We start from the raw sequence: 22,870 nt of genomic DNA, 5'->3' as shown, positions 1-22,870 counted from the left end.
TTCTCTCAAATCATGAACACCTGTTGAAAAAAAAATTACTTCTTAAATGTGCTGTCTAATTTCTGCCTGGCCACACTGCTTGATGAATAGAACATAACACGCAGTGTTTGCTTTACGCCATTGCGTTTCCTTTTGTGGTCCTCAGAGCTGTGGTGATGCCCATCGCTCACGAGTTTTCCCCTGATGTCGTCCTCGTGTCAGCTGGCTTTGATGCTGTCGAAGGACATCCATCATCGCTCGGAGGATACAAGGTTACAGCCAAGTGTAAGGTTCACCCAGCCTCTCATTCAGCACACTTCCTGATCAACGTGCTCCTATGAGCCTTATGAGTTATAATAAATATTTGCATGTCCTGCATTTGTTAGATTTCTTATTATTACAGTTACAAAGGTTGGCTATCCTTCACAGACTGTTGTCAAACAGATAAACACTCTTATGCTGTGCAGACTTAGTGCTGATGTCAGATATTATCACTGATGTGTAACGCAGTTTTCAGAGTGCAGCTTTGTAGAGAAGTTAAAGTTTGTTTGTAGAACCTGTTTCTTTATATGAGCCAGTCTTTATGTTTAACTAAAACTCATCACCATAATAGACTGTATATAAAAATGCACATAGGCACTGTGATGTCATTCTTTAGTTTGTTAAGCCCCAATTTGAAGATTTTAGTATTATGGACAGTTCTTTTTTGAGTAGTTTCTCAAGCCAGATCATCTGCTCTGTTAGCAAGCTAAACCTGTAAATAGCCGCTATCCGGTGCTAATATGTGAATCAATTATTAGTAAACTAACTATAACTTGGACCCAGACTTCTTGGGATCTTCTTCAGTTGTTAAAAAGTTGTTAAAATAGTTAAAATGCTCCACATGTAACCACTGTCTACATGTGCAGTCCAGTTAGTGGAGGTGAAGCAGGCAGCTGTTACAGTAGCTGCATCAGTGTACCTGCCACATCTCCAATTATATTAATTTTACACTTCAAAAAATGTAGTTTAACCAGTCCTAAAACAATCTGTAAAACTTTCATATAGATGGAAATGAGCTGTATAGACCAAACCCGTTTTTGTAGCAGGCTGTATACTCATATATATTTATTTCTGCTGCAATTATTATGGAGATTGACTCGTTTTGCAGGCAGCCTCAAGTGGACATTAGTGGAACTGCAGTTTTCAGTGCTTCAGCATAGGCTTCATTTTTTAGGCTTCAGACCTTTGCATAATAAGAAATGATGTCACCAGTCAACATGATGTTGTGAAATTATTCTCAGTAATTTGTCAGAGTCCGGTGTGCAAAGTGTGGCTAACTTTCCACAGCACTGATATAATCCCATACAATCAATTTCTGGCTTAACCTTTGTGTATTCGGTTTTGTGCATGCTTTGTTCTCCACCAGGTTTTGGCTTCCTGACCCGTCAACTGATGTCACTGGCCGGCGGTAAGGTGGTCATGGCTCTGGAGGGTGGGCATGACCTCAAAGCTATCTGCGATGCCTCCGAAGCCTGTGTGAGCGCCTTGCTGGGCATGGAGGTTGGATGTGTTTTTGCGCATACAGAACATGTGTCTTTTCACAGATACCTACAGCATGTTTCCCTCTCTAACCTCTGACCACATGTGCCACAGGTGGAGCCTCTGTCCCAGTCAGTGTTGGACCAGAAGCCCTGTGAAAATGCGGTGCTTTCTCTGCAGAAAGTCATCCAGATTCATGGTGAGAATACAACATGCAGCATCAAAAACCATCACCAACATGACACTGAGCAGTCTTGTGAAACTTGTGGAAAATATTGATCTAAAAAAATAATCTTCGTTTCATTAGTTTGAAAGATTTTGTTGCTGTTTTTTTTAACTTCATTCTCCACTGTTTGCCTCAGTTGTCTTTAGTATCTTACTCTCTAAGGTTGGCCATAAGCTATTTGAGTCATAAACACCTTTAAACTGTCAAAAGAAATAGTAAATCAAAAACAAATGTCCATCATTATCTTGTGGAAGTGGAAGAGATGGCTAGCACTCACTGGATGTGCTCGCTTCCAGAATTGTTTCTCAAGAAAGTTGCTGTAATGGGAAAGTTAGTAATGGTCCTTGGGCTGAAATATGTGCTTTTATTTGAAAATGAGATCAAAGAAAGGGCTTGCTTGCAAAATTAATAATTATACCACTATGTTCACTTCCTTATACATGAAAGGATTTCAAGTCAAGTCAGATTGTTTTAATATTGGCCCAAAAATCACACCGTGCGGCTACAGCATCCTCTCTCCGCGGATAAAAAGAAACACTTCAAGATGAGCAACAGAGGAGGAAGAGTGAAATTACATCAACGCTACTAATTCTAATGACTGTAGAGCAATTTAGCATTTTTATTTGAAAGGAATTTCATCAAAATATTTTTCGGCTCGATTAAAAACGTTTTCGTCAAGCTAAAATAAAACATGTCTATTTTTTTCCATCACTAAGACTTCTCACATCGCCCCTACTGTCCGACCACCTCTCCTCCTTTACACCCCTGTCTCCCCATCTCTCCCTCCAGCCGTCCCACACACAGACAGACAGACACACACACATACGCACACACACAGCCGCCCTGGCTCCAATTATCTTCAAACACTTCTCTGGCACACGACCTTCGCAACATCCCCTTCTGATTGCACACAAATGTTATCCCAACCAAATTAGATTAATTAAAAATATTTGAATAGCCACAAGAATGTTAAGCCCATAATTTAGGCCCGGGGTGAAATATATGTGAGTTGCATTCGCAGCCAGAACACACACGCTCAGAGATGAGCACATTTGCAAACTCTAATTTTTTTTCCTTTCGCTGTGTGACACGGGACTCGAGGCCCTGAGAGAACAGATTGAATTTGAGTTTACATTCGTGAAATTATCAACATGGATATTTAGACCACGGGCTGTTTATGTCACAGTCATTGCTTATATTCAGATCAAACGGCTACAACTAGCGGATCAAACACCGTGCAGTGCTCTTTAATAATGGAGACGCCTTCCCTCAAGGAACAATTCAGGATGAAAACAGCTCTGAAATACCAATGAATGCGGCCATTAATCTTTTCTCTCTCCTGTTTTCCTCCCTCCTCTCCATCTTTTTTCCATTCTTCGCTTCCCGCAGGTGAGTACTGGCAGAGTTTGAAGGATTCGGCCTCCACAGTGGATATGTCCTACTTGCAGGCGCAGAGACGAAGACTGAGACGAGACTCGGACAGCGAGGCTGTCAGCGCCATCGCCTCTCTGTCGATGGGGTCTCTCGCATCTGACAGGTAGGGGCAGCTCTGTGTTTCATATCTTCTGCTTTAGCACTGCCATAATGTTGTACTTTATGCACGTTTAACCCTTATCTTTCTCTTTGTCATCAAGGAAACCGTCTGAGAAATGATGGAGAAAAGGTGATTCTCCCTGAAGAAAGACTCGAGCCTCTACACACTCCACACACACGCACACAAACACGCAAAGCAGCGCTTTGGATCGTCACTGGAAGCAGATGTCACTTCACAAAAACTCCACCTGTATTACTACTGGCTGAATTCTGACCCATCTGATCCAAACACACACACACACATCGACGACCGGCAATCACCTGGGCCGCGTTCTCACTCTCATCCCTCGCTGCAATGAGAGCTAAAGCTAAAAGAGACACCCAGGTGCAGATTAATGAAGGGTTTTGCAACAACGTGATGTAGCATATACACCTTGAGAGAAAAACACATCTCTGCACATTTGCAGACTGAATTAAAATGACTCCAGCACAACTCTGAGCAAGAGCCCCAAGACTGTTAGAAGGAAGGGTCAAAGGTCGCCTCAGCTTATCGAAGCCACTCAGTTTGAGAAGAAGGAGTCGTCCCCAAAAGTACGTGCGAGTGATGGAGCGCAGACGTATCCCTCGGCCGCGATGTCATTCGTCTGCGTGCGACCGCGATCGAGCGGGTCATCCTGCACTGCACGTTTGTTCTCATCATCAGTTCATCTGACCGGAGGAACACTTTTTTTGGGGGGGGATGACATTGTTTTTTAAGAATCATGAGTGAAGCTACAATGAGGTCTGACATACATATTTTTTTTCAGCGTTTTCATCATTTCTTTCTTGGCGTACCCAGGGCGAGCGCGTGTAGCAAGACCTCGGATTGCTGCAGTTATTTGTATCGCTCCTCTGAAGTGCATCTTAAATATGTAGATATGCTGTAGTTAGTGGTGGTAGCATTAGTCACAATGAAGAGCTGATACCTCCAGTCGCTGTGGTATTGATATTCGGGGGAAGGGGGGATAATAAGCCTGTCAGATAAGACAGAATCACCCATGATGCCTCAATGCAGTGTAACCACTCAGTAATGATTGTACAAGTGACAATGCACATCAGTTTTTAACATTTTGGATGAGACTCGCATCCAAACACTCACTCACACAAAGTGCACTTATCTCGCCCTCGGAAACGAGGGTCAGAGCGACTCGGGTCTCAAAATCTGAACTTTGATGTTTCTACCTGTGGATGAGCATTCCTGCTGTATTTGTTACATGTTTTTTTTCTATTATTATTATTTTTTTTTAAATCTGATCTGTCTTCTGTTCATCCCCTACGTAGCGCCAGTCTATTTACTGTCATCCTCGGAGATGTTACGCTCCCCGGACCAAACAATGGCATGATAGTGGTTTAGTTAGGATGAAGCAATACTGAGATAGTTAAATATCCACACAGTGCAATTGGACACAGGTTAAGTACAACCAAAGCTTATGAGAACAATGTGTTGTCCCTGGACTGGCATGGCCTGAAGAACTTCAAAGACTTTGAAGACTTTGCGAATGTTTCTTTTCTCAATCCAAACAGTCGAAAAGCACCAAAAAAAAAAACGCAGGACATTTATATACGCAAATCAATTCGACATGACTCCTATTTATATATTCAGATTCTGTGTCTTTGAAGTGCTCTTTGCATGTCTAACATGATTGTGATGGTGCTAATACAGTATGTCTGATTGTTTGTTTTTTATTCTAGTTTGTTTGTATTTTACTGTTGCACTCTGTATGTAACTCACGGCCTTTCCGACATTTGTTGATGTTACGAAAATGTGAAAAACGAAAGACATCCTGTAGGACATCCTGACGGAGGAGCGTAGCTTTCAGTCGTTGTTTGTTTTTTAAGAACGTTCACGACAGCGACCTGACATATCACGTGTCTTAATCAGTGTAAATGATCTATTTTTTTATTTGAGCCCAAATAATGAACCCTGTGCACTCGGAGACCAAATTATCAGTCGAAGGATCGTTCTGACCAACCTGTGTAAAGGTAGCCTTAACAAACTGGAATTTTTACTTTAGGTCAAGTCCAGTTTTCTTTATAACTGACTGTCTTGATTTTTTTTCTGTACAGTGTACATAGCGACATTGGTTTTGTTGTCTTACTTTTGCCTTTTTCTACTATTTTCACCCAAAAAAACCTAATAAAGGTAAATTATGTACATTTTAAGAAAGATCAGTTGTTTCTTTTTTCCTATTTTACTTTTTTTTTTTCTCTTTGTTTGGTCATTTTCTTTTCCCAGCATTCTCCATTCTCCTTCAAAAATACAATATTGTACTTATGTACAGCCATGAGGAAAAAAATTTATTTCCACAGGATATCACACAAGAGAGATGATCATAAGCAAATTCAAAGCAGTACAAAAGCAACACTTTTAAACCACATGGTTACAAATGAATCTGCTGTGGCTCAAATCACTTTGTCGCCACTTTGGCACATTTTATACGAAAATTTCCGCTGTTTTATTTTTGCGTTTTTTTCAATGAAAATAAGCTTGCAAAGATATTTTAAAGCTGCTGGAATTAAAACAAACAAAGAAAAAAACTACTTAAATGAGATTTTCTTGCAATACAAAATGCAGCTTTCTACTAGAAAAGAGTAAAATGAAAAACAGAGGGGGCTGAACTGGGATCAGTGGTGGTATCAAGACTTTTTCCTTTTTTTTTCCATTAAAGGCGAGAGCAAAGGATAAGCAGAGTTTAAAGTAATACAGTGTGCGTATACCGATTCACATACACTCTAAAACCCACAAAATACACAAAAAGCGATCCAGTTATTACAAAGTCGAAGATCTGCGCCAAATTCCTCGTGCTCTTCCTCTTCCCTCAAGACGGGGTCTTCAGAGCCAGAGCGATTAGCTTATTAGCATTTTAGCTGTAAACATTCATTGGCTGTGACCGCCCTCTAACCATCACTGTGCCATTATCATTAGTCATCTTAATGTCTGTCTGGCAGTGAGTCATCCACTGTGAAGACTTGGGTGGATCTCGCCGTGGTGGTTATCGCCGTGTAACCGAAGGCACTCGAACCAGCAGCCATTTTGTTTCATTGTCACCGCAGGCCAGCTGTTCGTTGATCTTTGTTTATTTTTTATTTTTTTAAAAAGTTCATTTCAGTTTCATCGTTCAAAGTGTTCAGCTCTTCGTCGGACCGTCGAGGGATCTTCACCAGAGTTTCGGGAACACTCGGTGAAGGCCGGGCGACGGCACGGAGGCCAGACTTGTCCAGAGAAAGAGAAAGTTTTCTTTTCCTTTTTTTTTTGTTTTGTTTTTTTGTTTTTTTAAAGTGGAGATATTTGTCAAGGCAGGAACCAATTTCTTCGAGTGTAGTGAAGTTTCCATTTGTCAGTTTTCTGCAGGGAGAAGAAACATAAAAGGCAAGTTAGCATTATGGGCATTTTATAGCATTTCACACAAATTAAAGACCGGGTGAATGTGTTGAGGATACAACATGTGAGCGCAGACAAGCAAAAACGGAAAAATCCCCACAGCTCTTCAGCTTCTCCTTTTAACAGGCAAACATTTCATCTGGATCATTTTCAGCTTTCCCTAATTATAGCGTGCCCTTCCGCGATACCACGAGAAGTCTTGCGAGCGGAAGCCGGATGTATGTGTGTGTTAGGGCTAGGGTCACATGACTTTGATCGTACCCCGAAAGCATGCCGCGTGCATATTCCCATCCAAAAGGTGCTTTGTTTTTCAAGTCACAGAGCGTGGGGCCACCTCTTTTGTGCTGGAAAGCCATTAAACACCCTGCCTCACATTTTCATGCCCGGTCAGTATTTAAATGCACACTTTTTTTGTATTTGATTAATTTATGTTCACTAATTACGTCTCTGGAAAATAGTTTTTATTGGTACACCTGCACTGGATTCAAGCCAAGTTTATTTGTTAAAGAAAGCACATGTAAAGGTTTTCGTGTGGGGGTCGGTCCTTATTAATGTTTTTAAATGATTGAACGATTTCTGTTTCCTTATATTGTGTAAGCGTGCAGATTCTGATACACTCTGGGCTTGTGTTATGTGGTTCTTTGCTGCCTACGTGTCAAACCAGAAGACCTTCCTCTATCCCTGCAGCTGTCTGACCAGCACACGTTCGAATGCACGCTCGAGCGCATATGCGTGGAGCAGTCAAATGTACACACACGCACGCACACACACAATCCTCCCACCTGCACTCAGCTCTTAGTTTGGATCTCTAAAAATAAAGATGACTCTCAGAAGCCACGACTTCTGGATGAGGCTTTTAAAAACGCAGATGAGCCGCAGAGGACTTTACATCTGGTCCCAGATCAGCCAGCAGCGAAAGCCAGATATTTAATATGTGCAGAAGAGCGTCCAACAGCTGGTCAGTCCAAATTGTAAAACACCACACACACATACGCACACACACATATGTGCACAGATGCAGCAGAGCCAGGGGTTCCGGCACAGGAAAGCAGTGACAGGCATTGTGATTATAGTATAAACAGAGGGGAGAGTCTTGTTTGTTCCAACTCAGACTGAACAATCGCTTCATTCTGAACATCTCACGCTGAGCCAGACACCCACACATCTTCAAAATCGTGCTCATGAAAATGCACAAAAATGTCTGCGCCGATTCGTGTTCGTGTGTACATGCTGCGGGCTTCCAAATAAAATATAAAATGTTCTTTTACACCAAAAGCAGTGAATTTTATAAACTTTTTGTTTTTTTATTTCTTTGCTTTTTTTTTTTTGCTTTTGTTGCAATATACTCATCAATTGAACAAATAAATAAATAAACAACTATGTGATTTCTTTGAAAAAATCTGAGGTAGGAAAAAAAGCAGGAACACTATGCAGTCCTCTAGAATATTTTAAAGCCTTAAATGTACGTGTATGGAATTTTGAATTTCTGAATAATGTATGAATTACATATGTACTATCTGTTTATGTATTAACTGTCTATCTGCTCTCCAACTCTATAAACCATTTTTGTACGCTGGTCATTCTTAAAGAAGAGGCACTGATGTTGTTCAACATCTTTAAATAAAGGATGTAACAATTATTCACTGATATCTGATACCACACCATAAACAGCCTTAAACAAGGGAACATTACAAGCACGTCATGTGATGTCAGTTGTTTGGGTTATTTTGTCCAACACCAAGTAAAACAAGTACACATGGCCTCATCAACACACACACACAGACTGTTTTAGGACCCGTGCACGTCCGCCTTTGAAGTGTCCTGACCCTTTCTAACCTCAGCTCTTTCCTAAAATTGCACGTTTTGGTCGTGCAGGCGCAGGCCTTGAGTTTGCAGCACTTTCTGTGGCGGCCCCTGCAGAGCTGATGATAACAGGCAGAGCAGTCAAAGTGGTAGGTAATAACTACAACGATGCGTTCAAGGACAGTCGTGTCCACGAGCAGGGGCCTTGGCTTTCCGCTGATTGGAGCCCTCCCCAACCCCCCGCTCCACTCCACGATGTCTGGTGAGTTAGCTCAGAGTGGAACACCTGCGGTGTGCACATAGCAGCAGCTGCATGTGTGTGTCTGGACAGTGTAATATATATGTATATAAGCACGGGTTGTATGAAGCCCATGTGCAGCAGTACCTGTAGTATCATTTGTGATTCGGGATGAATGCTGCATATGTTTGTAATCATTTAAAGGCCTGATCAGAGAACTGTGTCTGTGCCTGTTTGCAGTGCATGTGTTCACCTTGACCTGCGATCTAGCTGTTAGAAAAGCATGTTGTACTGAAACCCAGATTAATCTCTGCTCGGCCTTTGCTCCTCACAATCTCTTCACCCGCCTATCTTTTTTTTAAAATAAATCCTTTGATGTTGTCAAAGACCTTCATGGCCTTTTTTTTTTTTTTTTTTGAAGAAATATAACTAAGTCTGACCAAACTGAAACCAGAAGATGGGAGAGATAAAAATCACTGAAACAACATCTGCAAATGTATTCCTGTTTACTTATATGCACATGTTTGCACACAAACACACACACACACACACACACACACACTGCTGCACAGCTAATTAAAGCTCACTACAACCACACAGACACAGCAAGCACACACAAACATGTGCTGACATACACAGCCCCGTGTGGCTGACCCTAACCCCGGTAGACACACCTTCCTAATACCTCACAACTGTTTCCAATCTAAAGGTTCCTGCTTGTCTGGGCCCCAGCGAGGCCTGATTGCACGATATAAGATCCTGAGGAGAGAGGGCAAGGCTGCAAGGGAGAGAGAGAGAGAAAGAGAGAGAGAGTGATGTGCCTCCCCTCCCCCCCCCCCCCCCCTCCCCCCCCCACCCTCACTCTCCCTTTCTCCCCCACCCCCTTGCTGTACCTGTGCAGGAATCTGGTGTCTGTTTAAAACGTTTTTGGGGTTTTTTTTTGTCTTTTTTAAAAAAGCCCTGGAGACTGCAGAGGAAAACATTTGTCTTACATTCATCAGAGGAATGTCAAACACTGGAGTGTTGATGATGATGATAATGTGCTTTTAGCTGATTTTTGGTTTATAAAGCGAAGCAACCAGGATGCTCAAAGGACCTCTTTCTTTGAAATTAACGCTCTGCCCCTGATTGTGTTTTATTTAAGTCTGTGCACTAATCGTCCTCACCTTATCTGCTGGAAAGTGTTTTTATGGTGATTTTGAAAATGCATGGAGGGTGGTTAATGACAACTACACTGAAAAGAGAAAAAAAATTATAAAGAGGTGGGCAGACATTTTTGTTTGTGACTGAATGTGTTAGAAGAAGAAAATAGAAAATAAATTTTTAACCAATTAAACTATTTTTAAATTTAGAATTTTTTTTCCTTTTATCTACTTTCCTTTTTGCATAACTTTACCTTTACATACGTTTGTACTTTACATTATTTTAAATTTATATTTTGTCTATTATTAAATTAATGTATTTTTTTAAGAGTCCTACTCCAAAGTTTCTGATCCGTTTACACAAAACCAACGTGGGATTGAGTTGTATTTGAATTTCTTGTGTGTGTGACAAATATTTATACACAAAACAACAGATCATAACTGACAGTGTATTACTCTTTTTAAAATATGAATTAAAAATGAAACAAACAAAGAAAAAATACTAACTGGTAAGTTGTTTTGATGATTAGCTAATAAAAATTAAGTTAAGATTTGAGGTTTAAAGAAAACACATGCACACTGAAATCAAAGACTGATATCACAGTTACATGAAAAATAACACTGCAGCTTATTTTGTCAGACATTTTTAAAGCATGCTCTTGAATTCATTTTTCTATGTTTTGATAGAAATTACGATTTAAAACAAGTAAAGCAACGTTTTCTTCGCTTTTGGTCCTACTGTATTTTTTCACATGACGGAAAATACGTTTTCTGTCGTGTTTTGACATACACACATTTTAGCTCTTCACATTTGCACTGTAACATTTTGATTCATATATTAAAAGCCGTTTATTCAATTCCTGTCTTCCTGATTGCATTTACTATATGAAGCAAAAGTGTTAAATTCTCCGAAAATAAAACTCCGAAAGAAGAGTTTTCGTCACCTTTGTATGGCGTGCATCGCATTCTCAAAATTTAGATCATGTCCACATCATTTATTCCTTCTTTGATCAAATTAACAAACCATTTTTATTCATTTTGTTTTCATCGAGTTTGTGTTTTTCGATTGAAGAAAGCACACTTACACTGAAATCTTAGTCTAAATGTTGAGCCACAAACTGCCTGTACACATGTGTGTGTATACATACATGTTCGACACTATTCTCTGCACGAGTGTGTGTGTGTGTGTGTGTGTGTGTGTGTGTGTGTGTGTGTGTGTGTGTGTGTGTGTGTGTGTGTGCATATTTCATCCATACCTGAAGGGCTGCAGTGGAGCGAATCATAGCCCTGGGAAAAAACTGTGGGACAGATAAGGGAGAAAGAGGTGGAAAGAGTGGAGGGGAACGGGGTTAGGTTTTGGAGATTTCAGTAACTTAAAGCGTGTTCAACTATGGAGGTGGAGTGAGACGAGAAAGGACTGCAGAGGTTTATGAGAAGGTTAAGATCAGACCATGAGGGGAGAAGGAGGCTTAAAGGTCAGGAAATGAGTGCAGACACGGACAGAGCTGGGGAGGGAGGGAAGATGTGGACACGAGAGGGTGTACAAGAGAAGTTCAGTGGGGTCCTAGTGGCTGGTAGACATGGCCCAGGCCCCCTCCATCCTCCAGACGGAGAAGGCGTAGCTGAGTCTTTCATGGGCCAGGTAGTTGCAGCTGGCCAGCTTGGCGTCCATCTCATCGCTCTGCAGCACCTGGTAGAGGAAGTCGATGTAGCGTGAGGCCAGCTTCAGGATCTGGATCTTGCTCAGCTTGTCCGAAGGTAGTGTGGGAATGATCTTGCGCAGAGAGGCAAAAGCGTCGTTCAGGGATTGAGTGCGCTGACGCTCCCGCACGTTGGCGATGACGCGCTGAGAGTGGAGCTCCTCGAAGGGCGCCTCGGGCCTGGGGCCCAAAGTCGTCGGGGCCAAAGACACGACCGTTGAGGGGCTTTTCTTCATCCTCTTTGGCCCAGACGGTAGCAGGCTGCTGGAGCTGCCTGTGCTGCTCTCCTCTGCCTGACTGAGGCTGTCCTTTTTGGGATAAGGGGAGCGTTTTCGATTTCCTGGTTGAAGGGTCTTTTTTGATCCTCTCTCCAGCTCTTCCTCGCTGGCCCCCAGTCCTCCTTCAGGGGAGTTGGTGCAGGACACCTCTTCTCTCATTCTCCTGTCCACTAATAACCTTCCAGCCACCAACACAAAAACTGGATTTCGTGCAGTTCTTTATCGTTTGAGCTTACAGCTTCAAAAAAGAAAACAAAAAAAACCCCTCAGCTTGACAAGCTTGTGTAAGTCACGACTGCTGAAGCTCCATCGGATTGGACGCCTTGTCGTCCTGTTTCCTGGTTACCTTGTTAAAATTCTCACTTTCACATTCCCCTCTCAACCTGCCAGACAGAACAACAACAAACCATCTGACAGGCAGGTCCACCTCCGCCTCTTTTATACCCAAACGCCAACCCGGAGCCTGCGGGCAGCTCTTATTGGCTCGAATGTTTTCCAGAGGGTGTGGCCGGGTATGAAACAGGCAGGAAAGCAGGAAGTGTGCATTAGCTGGGCGGGTGATAGAGAAAAGGGGGTAAGTGGTTCGCTTAGCCAATAAGAAGTGCTGTGTCTAATGTTGCAGAGATGTCTGAGGCTTTATGGGTTCCAGATTTGGGCTGGACCGTTAGAGCGCCTGCATCCTCGTGTCTACACAAACCTTGCATCTCTGACAGTCACCACGTGTAAGCTTTAACGTTTTAATACTTTTGTGATTATAGTGGCGCTTTAAGCTTAACTCTTTATTTCCCTTTAAAACTCAAACATGAGAGAGTTCACCTAAGCATGTCTCGGTCATGTTCTTTATTATCCTGACAATGAGACGCTCGCTAAAAAAACAAATGGATTAGAGAACCGCAGAGAATTTATCGGTATAATAATGTACTTTATGATGTGGAATTTATGTTTATAAATCACGCCCATTGCCATGACAGGCCAAACGGTACAGCGGTATTTTTCAGAAAGATGTTTTTTGTCAGCCAGCGAGTTAAAATCTGCATACCAGCCTCTGCAAACTTCCTTTTCCCTCCAAATGTGACACATTGATGGAAAAGTTCTGATCAAATAAGCGCAGCTTATTAATATCGCTGCCGTCATCAGTTGTCAGGTTGGGAAGGGAGGACTGCCAGGACCCTAAATAACCCCCTGACCTGAGTGGCCCAGCGACCTCAGTCTGCAGAGGTGAGGGAGCACCTAATTGTGCCATCCATGGCTTCGGGGCAGGGATCGACACATGTTCCTCCACAGCGCGAACCCATCTGGGTCTGCAGCCACTTAAAATGCATTTTCCACACGTTGGCAGTCGTGACACAGCAGGTAGGCCCCGTGTGAGAAAATGACAACAGGTTGTACACTGTGTGCAACCTACAATTTGGACACATCACTAAATCTTGCGCAAGTCTACCTCTGAATCTCTGTCAGTTTCCCAACAACAGCCAAAACCATTTATACCTTCATGCGTCATGACTGGAGTGACTCATCTGTGGATCACTGCTGAGAAGTCTTGCGGGGAGTTTTCTGCCGCTCTGAGCTGTAGAAATGTTGTACTTTTTGATGACAGCATGCTCAGCGACAGCCTTTACATTTCAACACCTCCATCTCCATAAAGCTGGTTACATCTTTGATGTTTCTGAAGCTTCAGAAACTTTGCGTAAAGACACTCAGAAACTGGTATTATTTACAAACACTGGTTTTATGGATCGTAACTAAAACCTCGTATCAGTTTCTATATGCTGCCCGACAGCCTCGAGCCAACAATTTGGATGTGATTGGCGCGGTATTTGAAGGATCGAATGCGAAGAGAGTGGTTCAGAAGATTTTTGATGAGCCCCATGATTGCACTGGTTTACATTTCATTCACAGAGAGCGGAAAGTAGCTCAATCCCAGTTGGGTTCAATCAACTTGGAAGAGAGAGAGAGAAACAGAGAGAAAAACAAAAAAAACCCTCATCTGGTCATCAAAGCAAAAGGCTGTGGACAGAAACGGGGAATTATATGAGGTTACATTTACATAAGCGGCCAAGTCAACTTAAGGATTAACTGGTATTAAAACTGAGGCCTGCTGGGACCTCTGGTGGAGCCAAAGGAAGGACAGGAAAGTCATCGTTGCTCAGGCTAATCTCGGAAGCTGCTGCTTACCTTTAGCGAAGCCGTGGCTCTGTGCCACCATCATGGAAAAACTGAGCAAACATAAGCGGGTAGGCCTACAAGAATGTCGTGGCGCATAGAAGAGGCGGAAAAAAGAAGGAGAGAATGGGAGAAGAATGAGAAAAGGGGGGAAAAGAAAAAGGAGAAGAAAGGAGAGGGACAAGGGGGGAAAAAAGTGAGGCTGTCCAAACAGAACCAGATGCAGGAGTGTGGAGGCTCGTTTGATCTCGATCCTCATAGGCTGATTGATGTTGCACATTTCATTTCCTTGTCAAAGTCCTGACATAATGTTTCACTAAACACTCAGACCTGCTCTCATCTTTGTTCTGTTTCCACAGGGGTCATAATTAAGCTTTTTTTAGAGCTGAAAATAGATCATACACATATCAATATATCAACATACACTATATAGGCTTACATACACAGACACACACACACACCGGGGGGTTTGGATATCCAAAAAGCCAGTATGTTGTCTGTTTCTGTCTCTCCACCATATGGTTTTAGCCTGACTGAAATACTGCACTGAAGAGTAGCCACGCTTACACTTTGAAGTTCAGGGGGAAATATCTTTATGTCCGTAATGCAGTCAATTCAATTACCATCATGTGACTCCGCGGTGACAAACTCAGCTGGTAGGAGCGCAGCGGCGTGACCGATCGTAAGTGATGTGTTTGGAAATCCATACTGGCCTAACAAAAGGAGCCAATCATTGAATTCCTCCTCACCTTCACCCCTGAGAATTTCCTCACCCTCCTGCCCGCAGTTACTGAAGTTTGCACACAGCACACTACAACCATACCCATCCTTCAAGAGCTCCATCCCTCCCCAGGAGCTTATAGTGACACAAAGGCAGACATCTGGGACCCATTTCCCCTCCGTGGAGAAGCCCTTCCTGTGGGGTATCCACTTAGAGGGGTTCGGGAGGAGTAGGCTGGGGGGGTGTGCGGTGGGGTGAAGGTGCATGGTAGATGGGGGATGGTGGTGGTGGTGATGGTGGTGGGAGCCTGAAGACTACTAATGAGGAGGAGAGGTGTGGATGATCTAAACACAGAGTCAAACCTCCTGCCTTTCCTGGTTCGGGACCTTTTCGATTAAAGAAAGGCTTCGAAATGTATTCATTCATTTTCTTTATTTGTTTATTTGCAGAGTTACACATAGTTTAGCATAAAGACTGGAAACAGCGCATAAAATCCACCCGCCAACATCTCAAAAGCACAACAGGTTATTCAGCACTAAAAATTCCTGCACAAGACCTAGCACATAAAAAAAAGACACTCCACTGCTTTAATGACGTTTTTATTTTATTTTGTTTTACAGAGACAACACGCAGTTAGTGGTAATTACATCAGAGTTTGCTCACTGCAAAATGGGCAACCATTTCCCCTGGGCAGGTAGACAAAATTATAAAAAAAAAAGGAGAAGAAGAAGAAGAAGCAGGAAAAAACAACAACAACAGCCCATAGAAGTCTTATTATAATTATAATTCTCACCAGGCTCTTTGTTTCTCATAGTTTCCTGCCTCTTTTGTGTCTGTTCACCCAAATGTGATATTTATGATACAGACTCTTCTCATCTGTTTCCAGAAATCCAAACGAGAATATTTCTCCCGGGCTTTCATCTCTGATTTGAAATGACCAAATCCATCCAAAACACTGATTTTCCACATACAACTTTTGTTCATGCTTCATAATGCAGAAATAAATAAAGAAATAAAATAAAAACTTCTCACAACTGGTGAAATTCATTTGCTGTTGAAGTCTTACAATCGATGGTCCAGATATGCTCCTGAACAGACCTCGAGGTGAGCTTGATTGACACACTTTTTCAAGGTGTGTGTTTACCCCCGCTGCGCACAAGCATCTATTATTCTTGTTTAGCTGTGCCTTCTTCGTATTAGATTGTAATTTATCATAATATTTAGCACTCGGGCTTCCTTCAAATGTCCTTGCTTTCATGTGTAATTTAGCCAATATCCTGCTCTGGCCCTGATTACAGTGTTTAAGTGCTGGGGTCCATCCGTGGCACATTACAAACAGTCCCAGCGGAGCTCACAGCTGAGCTGGGGATAACACACACTGGGTTGGTGCAGGCGGAGCAGCAGGTTAGGCTGGAAAAAAAGAGTCGTGGGACTCATTCTGGCACTTTCAGAGAAGAAGAAGCAGTGCATGATGGCTACAAGACAGAAGAAGGGGTGGGAATGTGTAGTGACATTATCACACATCCAGCTCCGTCGGGTGTTCCAATGAAGCAATGTGTGCGAGGTGGAGGGAACTAAACTGATTAAATATGAGAGCTTGCTGAAAATAAATGGGCCTGCTTGTTTTGTTTAGTTTTTTAATAATGACTGATACGTGGCAGATAAGTTTGTGAACCACTGAATTAAAGGTGTGTTATGTGAAAGTGGTATTTCTCTTTCTTGATCAAGTGTGTTGATTTATTTCACACACAAAAAGACATGCGTTAAACATGCAGGTATAAACAAGTGGTAGGTGTGCATATGTGTTGCTTCACTGTTACATCATATCATCTCCATATGTGCGAGCAGCACGTCCTGTGATCTCCCTGTGAATCAGAAAATGAATTGCAAGGGCAACACATTGCAAGTACATTTAGATTTGAACTTTATTGGCAGTAAACACAAATAAGGATTTTTGGATTTCTATCAAAGCTGCCTCTGTAGTCAACATGACCCCCCGTCCCCCAAATGTTTTTTAATTTAAACTTAGTGCTGACTCTAGACAGCTAGGCAGAAAGACGCTGATGTGATCAAGCTCTATATATAGAAAACCATCACATGAGAGTCATTTTCACTGCTGAGTCAGCCACACAACTTCACCGTGTTAGGTTCACTTTTCTTGTAAGTAAGCCTGACAGTGAGTCAGCAGATCAGCGCTGACCATGTGGCCACTTCACTTGGAAAATCCTGTTTCAGTGTGAACTTCTTAAATGAGCTTATCAAGCCGCAAGTATTGTCTGGGAGGAAGAGACTCTTTCTACAGCACTTTTTCAACTGAATGTGAAACAGAAACACAATAATGACCTTTTACCATATGTGAAATGTAGTGTACATTCAACGCCAAGCCAAAAGCTTGTGGCGTTAAGTCTACAATGTCTGAATATCTTGATATGAGATGAGAAGGCAATCAAACACCTTTCTGGCTTTCTACAGTCCTTTTTAGACCAAAAAAACCCCAAACAAAACATACACACATACCATGAATCAGTTTGAGCGATAGTTCTTCAGATAAAGATCCCTGTCAGGTCAAGTGTCTAAAAACTCACTCTTCAAATGCTAGTTCCTGGAAGCAGTGTGAACCTGGAAAATACAGGATTAGACACTATCACGCATCCAGCTCTGTCGGGCGTTCCAGTGAAGCACTGTCTGCAAGGTGGAGGGAAATGTTGCGTTTCTGAAGCAGAGCTATTGCATTAGAAACATCAACAGAGCCAGCTTCAAAGGGGTCTGCCTTCACATTGAATCAGGCCCCACTTCCATTAGATTACATGGCCTTACCAAAGTTACATTGCGTTAACGTTTCTTTATGGTTTCTCAAATCCCTCGCTCTGGTTTTGGTTCCCCCTGTGAAGCCACTTCAAACAGCCTCTGCCATGGCATATCCCTTTGTGCTCTAAAACAGCAAATATGTGTCTCTCTAAAATGTTTCAGATGCAAGCTCGCAGTGGTCCCAGAGGCGGAGAGAGCATCGCACACACAAACACATCAGAGGAGCAATGAACAATAGATGAGTGTAAAGGTAAGCCATCTAGCGTGCTGTCAACAGCCGATTCAATTGACTGATGAGTGATGGTCGGTGCAGATGAAGACAGACAGATGAGGAGGAAAAAGGTCAAAAATAGAAAGAGAAAAGCGGAAAAACAGGGAGAAATCCTGCATCAGTAAATCAGTGTGTTAAAAGGAAGGGATTGGACGGAGGGGGGGCTGCAAAAGGTCTAGAAACATATGTTTCAGTTTGTAAATAAAACAGTAAATTGCTATGGATATTGCTTAAATATCTGTGGGCTTTGTACCATGCTTTGCGGAAGTTCCTCGGAAATCATTCTGGGACCGCCTTCTTAAAATGCCAAAGCGACTTCTTAATGTCAAAGCGGCCATCTGGTTCTCGACCAATTCAAGATGTTTTCTTTTCATTTCGTTTTTTTTTCTTCCTGATGCTTCTTTTTTTAGATCAAATACTTCATTTTTGTATGATTAATTCCGCTTTTCGTCAATCGCAGTGGAAAAGCCAGCAAACCCGTAAATCCCCGTTCACCTTCTATCTGGCACTCTAAAGTAAAAGTACTTTTACTTCATTCAAGAAATTGAACACTACAATACCAGTACAATATACATCTTCAACACTTTTACAGTTGTACTGCTTCTTCTATTATGTTAAAGGCCAAGCCTAGGCAACTAATTTTCCCAAGGAGCCACATGAGAAACTGGGACTGTTGTCCCAAGGGCCACGCCAATAAGCTGACTGGTGCTACCCTCCATAACAGTACCACCAATAAGCCTATTGGTGTGGCGAATAAGCTTGTTGGTAGGACTATTGTGGATGGCCACAAAAAAAAGATTATTGGTGGGACTGTTGTGGAGGGCCAGCAGTGTGGCCCTCCACATCAGTCCCAGTTTCTCATTAGGCCCATTGGGAAAAAAAATTTTGCCCACCCTGTTTTGTTTTGTTTTGTTTCCTTTCCTACAGTCACCTGGCTGTTTATATTTTACATACATTGCAAATGTCAAGGTATGTAAAGGTCAAGGAAGTATCAAAATGTGAAATTCCAGCAATATATTTAAACACTCATTCTGCCCCCTAACAATTTTAATACCAGGGTTCTCAAGGTGCAGTCCATGGAGGCAGTCGCAGCCCTTGATAACATTTTATGTGGTCTATGAGCGCAGCAGGACAAGAATGCACTACTGTACATTTGATTTATCTGCAGGTCAAGTCATTCTATGAAACAGCTGTGCAGAATGAGACCAGAGAGTTTCTTCTCTTTCTGTTAGAGCAGACTAAACTTTCCTAACACTGATAAGTACACCTGGTATTAAGGAAATGTTGCAGCCACAGGAGCCACAGTTTGCTAGAAGATAGTATTTAGACAAAGGTGTTTCTCATTAAAATAAATTAGGGCTCCATGCTAAAATGCAACAGAAACTTTAATGCCATTACAAACACCTGTATTTGCTTACCATTTTATGTTAAATCAGGTATATGATTAAAAAAAACCTCTAAAACAGTACAAATTATCAATATGAAGTGCTATCCTCGGAGCAGGCGTAAAAATATTGACTACACTTGATATGTGCAATTTTCTTGTGAGCCCTTCAGTTTCCCCAAAAATGTACTGAGTCATCAAAACTTTCAAAAAACACTGGTTTAATGCTTTAAATAAATGCTCAGAAGCAGACGATATATAAGCTGAAACAGTGCTGTACACATATTTAAAGGCTAGTACAAGTAATTTCTGCACCTACATAATTTCTTGCACCACTTGAAAAATCGTAACTTTGATTTTTGATGCCAATTTTCTCCCAGGATTGACAATTTTGCATTTCACCAACTGGCAGTGCCATCTTGTTCTCAATAGATTATGCAATGGTTTGCATATTTTTCAATTCAAATATTTAAATCAGCCACATCTGACATGTATAGCAATATTTTTTGAGCTGTAGAATCATAATGCATAATATGGCTTAAACTGGATTAATATCACTGCTCAGGGAGCAGTTTTAACTTTTTTTTAAACATGGTTAGTTAAATACAAAAGAATACATCACACTTTGTGAAGTCACCTTATATTTTGCAGCCAAATAACAACAGTGGAGCAAACTGAAATGAAAAAGCAATGTAATTAAAAGTAAATATCCAATAATCTACTAATACTTTCACTTTGCAATAAAACATTTTAAAATGAGGACCAAGTTTTTCTTTCTCTCTATGCATTTTGATGCTAATTGTGTTATAATAATATATGTGTGAACAGACTGTTGACACATCTACAAAAGCTAAATGTGCTCTAACTGTTCACTTTCATGTGCCAGTGTGAACACATGAACAGGTCCAAATTTGCTGTTCTATAACTGAAGTCAGACACTCAAATTCTGACTGTAAGTGTATGCTGAATGCAAAGGAACATCTTTACTTCTTGCCGGTTGCTTGCTATAGATTTAAACAGTCATCTTGTGTTTGCTCTGCAGTGTGTAATTATACAGGATGTTTAGGATATTTGGGTTATTTGAATGTCTAAACTATTGTTTCCAGTCTCTCCACACTCTGCCAGACTGCCAGTCAAGACAACTTCCTCCCTTGATTTGGGTAGAGTCCTGTAATTGAATAAAAAGAGACCCCTCCCTCTCTTTACATACTACACACACACAAACACACACATGCACATTTTACAGGCTGGTGTATAAACTTAATAGGGTGCATTTGGTTCCAAAGCCCCCAGCCCGCTTGATGGAAAGTGAGCTGGATTGTTTTTCAGTTTCTTAATGTCGAAGTTTATAACAGCCAGATAAAAACAACGTTACCATGGTGATTTAACCACAACATCGCAATTACCTTGATGCTGCGAGACTCTCCGGGCTTACAAACAAACCAGTATAATGCAATTAAGATATAAGCACCACAAAAATGTTGGTAAAACGCAGAGGAAGGATGTAGGACAGCAACAAAGTGAAATAATCATGGTGGCTTTTCCAGGATCAAAGTTATTGATAAATATAGTAAATAACCAAGCACCATGCCAAAATTCACTTCTTTTAATCCTCAGCATAGCAGGAGTTCTTTCCTTAATGAGCACTGCAGGATGGAATTAAGGGGACACTTTTTTTTTCTTCCGCTAGATATTTTTCTCCTAACAAATAACTTAATGAGCGAAAGAACACCAAAAAATGATAGCACTGTAAAAATTCGCTAACATATTTTTCACATCAACTTCAAAGTGCTTCTATCAGGCAGCTGCTTTAACAAAATCATATAGCAAAAAAAAAAAAAAAACACCCTGCACCAGCCTCCCCCACCCCCCACCTTTCCTTTGAGGGACAAAATAAAAATGTGGATAAATGGAATAATTGCCCAACTTCAAAGTGCAGGTTATTGCCTGCGTTTACTGTTGCGATTGCAATGCAGTGGGGATGTTTTCTCTTCAGAAGGGTGGCTCGGCTTGGTGGGAGAAGTGCTTCATTCCTGTCAGGGTGCAAATCACATTTTAATGCCTAAAAACACTGACCCTTCTGCCCCGGGCTTAGTCAGAAGAGGAGTGCATGACACTTTCAAACTGATTCCATGATAGTTTCTAATACTCACATTATAAGCTTTGTGATTTTTTTATTTTATTTTATTTTATTTTATTTGATGGGGGGGGGGGGGAATGTTGTACTTTTTAAAGAACAGCAGACATTAAAAATTTTAGAGGAACAGAAAGTGCAAAAGAAACAAAGAAATTCCTGGTCAGAAAAGAGGAAGAGCTCTTGGTCACAGCCATGCACATTTTCAGACTTTATTAACAGCACTCTTAGAGACACTCCTGCACAAACACACACACACCTACATTCAGTCAAATGATACATGCGGATGCACAAAGTTTCCAGACTCACCTTACAATATAAATGTCCATAATCGGGTTTCACATGGATGATATAAAACAAAGTAACTTGATTACTTAAGTGTGCATAACAGTGTCATCACAGCCCAATGAATGCCCGTTTCGCCTTTTTGTCACACAGACAAAAAATAAAATCAAATAAAAAAAATCACTCATACAATAAAAATGCTGGTTCAAAGTTCAGAAACATACAGTACCAATACATTGGTGCTTATTTGGAATTTCACAGGAAAGCCTAAATGATGAAGGATTTCAGGCTTACCTGCCTTCAATAAGGCCTCGACGCACTTTTAAAGCAGTGTGTGAATGTATATCAGCTTTAAATCACTGTACATCAAGGGACCGGTGCTTTGTGATCCGATTTTGTCATTTGATTACTCAATGTACAACCTGTAAGCTAGTAAAAAAAAAAAACCCATCTTAAATAGAAATATCACACAGATGGAACGATAAGAAACGCCCATGAACTGTACATTTATATCTGGAAGAGGGATACCCCCTAGTGGCTGCAGCGTTGAACTGAAGGTTTTCACAGAAGAGTCGGTAAATTTGCAACAAGTTCTTTAACTGCGATGTGGTTAAAAATTTGATCATATTCTAGAAATGTTTTACCAAGAGGACACTGTGTAGATTCAGGGGTGAACGAAAAAGTAAGAAAATAAAATCTATCTGGGCTCGTATAAAACGGAGCTGGATTTATCAGAAAAGTTTAGAAGTCAGCGAAAAATCCTGCTCAGAATTAAAAATGAACCAGTACGTGGTGACGTGGAGACCCTGTTCAAGGTCATGATGCTCTGCATAAAGAAAAGAAAAAAAGCACTGCTGGTTTATTTTTTTACTCCTCCATCAGCTCCACACTGTGAGAGCAAAGTCTGTGCATCTTCTGTAAGATGCAGGACTTTCCCTCAGAAGTCACTGAGGATACCGATGTCCTCAAACTCAGTGCGGTATTGTTCAGCAGTGTGGGTGAGCATGAAGGACCATTTCAGGGTCATGACGCTCCACACACAGGACAGGTAGAAGCTCTGAGGGTCAGTGAAGGCTGCGAAAACAGAGACACACAATTCAATTCAATTTTATTTATATAGAACCAATCCACACAACAGCTCCCTCAGGGCGCTTTGACAATCAAATAACCCCTTGTGAGCAAGCACTTGGGGTTATTAGGAAAATCTCCCTTTAACAGGAAGAGAGAGAGAGAGAGAGAGAGAGAGAGAGAGAGAGAGAGAGA

General features: G+C 41.5%; 3 protein-coding genes across 4 annotated transcripts in view; 1 reads left to right on the top strand and 2 right to left on the bottom strand.

Annotated features, from left to right (window-relative positions):
- The window catches only part of LOC102307377 (histone deacetylase 7), a 40,172-nt gene extending 34,711 nt beyond the window's left edge, over window positions 1-5,461 (top strand). For both annotated transcript variants that reach the window (XM_005918556.3, XM_005918557.3), the window contains exons 21-25: window positions 146-264; window positions 1,388-1,521; window positions 1,615-1,699; window positions 3,116-3,263; window positions 3,361-5,461. In XM_005918556.3, the coding sequence (XP_005918618.1) occupies window positions 146-264; window positions 1,388-1,521; window positions 1,615-1,699; window positions 3,116-3,263; window positions 3,361-3,379 (505 nt within the window). In that variant the 3' untranslated portion in view covers window positions 3,380-5,461. The remainder of the gene's footprint in view (window positions 1-145; window positions 265-1,387; window positions 1,522-1,614; window positions 1,700-3,115; window positions 3,264-3,360) is intronic.
- A 114-nt stretch (window positions 5,462-5,575) lies between these two features.
- LOC102307069 (twist-related protein 2) lies at window positions 5,576-12,272 on the bottom strand. The gene is made up of 2 exons (XM_005918555.3): window positions 11,120-12,272; window positions 5,576-6,644 (listed from the first exon to the last, which is right to left on the bottom strand). The coding sequence occupies exon 1, from the start codon at window positions 11,998-12,000 to the stop codon at window positions 11,428-11,430; it is 573 nt and encodes a 190-aa protein (XP_005918617.1). The 5' UTR covers window positions 12,001-12,272; the 3' UTR covers window positions 5,576-6,644; window positions 11,120-11,427.
- Window positions 12,273-21,520: 9,248 nt separating this feature from the next.
- LOC102306482 (heme transporter hrg1-B) overlaps window positions 21,521-22,870 on the bottom strand; it is a 5,978-nt gene continuing 4,628 nt past the window's right edge. The window contains exon 3 of the mRNA XM_005918553.3: window positions 21,521-22,681. Within this exon, the coding sequence (XP_005918615.1) occupies window positions 22,545-22,681 (137 nt within the window). The 3' untranslated portion in view covers window positions 21,521-22,544. The remainder of the gene's footprint in view (window positions 22,682-22,870) is intronic.

Source organism: Haplochromis burtoni, unplaced genomic scaffold, assembly GCF_018398535.1.
Source record: "Haplochromis burtoni strain Fernald_Lab_line unplaced genomic scaffold, NCSU_Asbu1 Contig_32, whole genome shotgun sequence".
Taxonomy (NCBI): Eukaryota; Metazoa; Chordata; class Actinopteri; order Cichliformes; family Cichlidae; genus Haplochromis; species Haplochromis burtoni.
The sequence above is the reverse complement of the archived record's forward strand: the minus strand, read 5'-3'. Positions and strand labels throughout refer to the sequence as shown.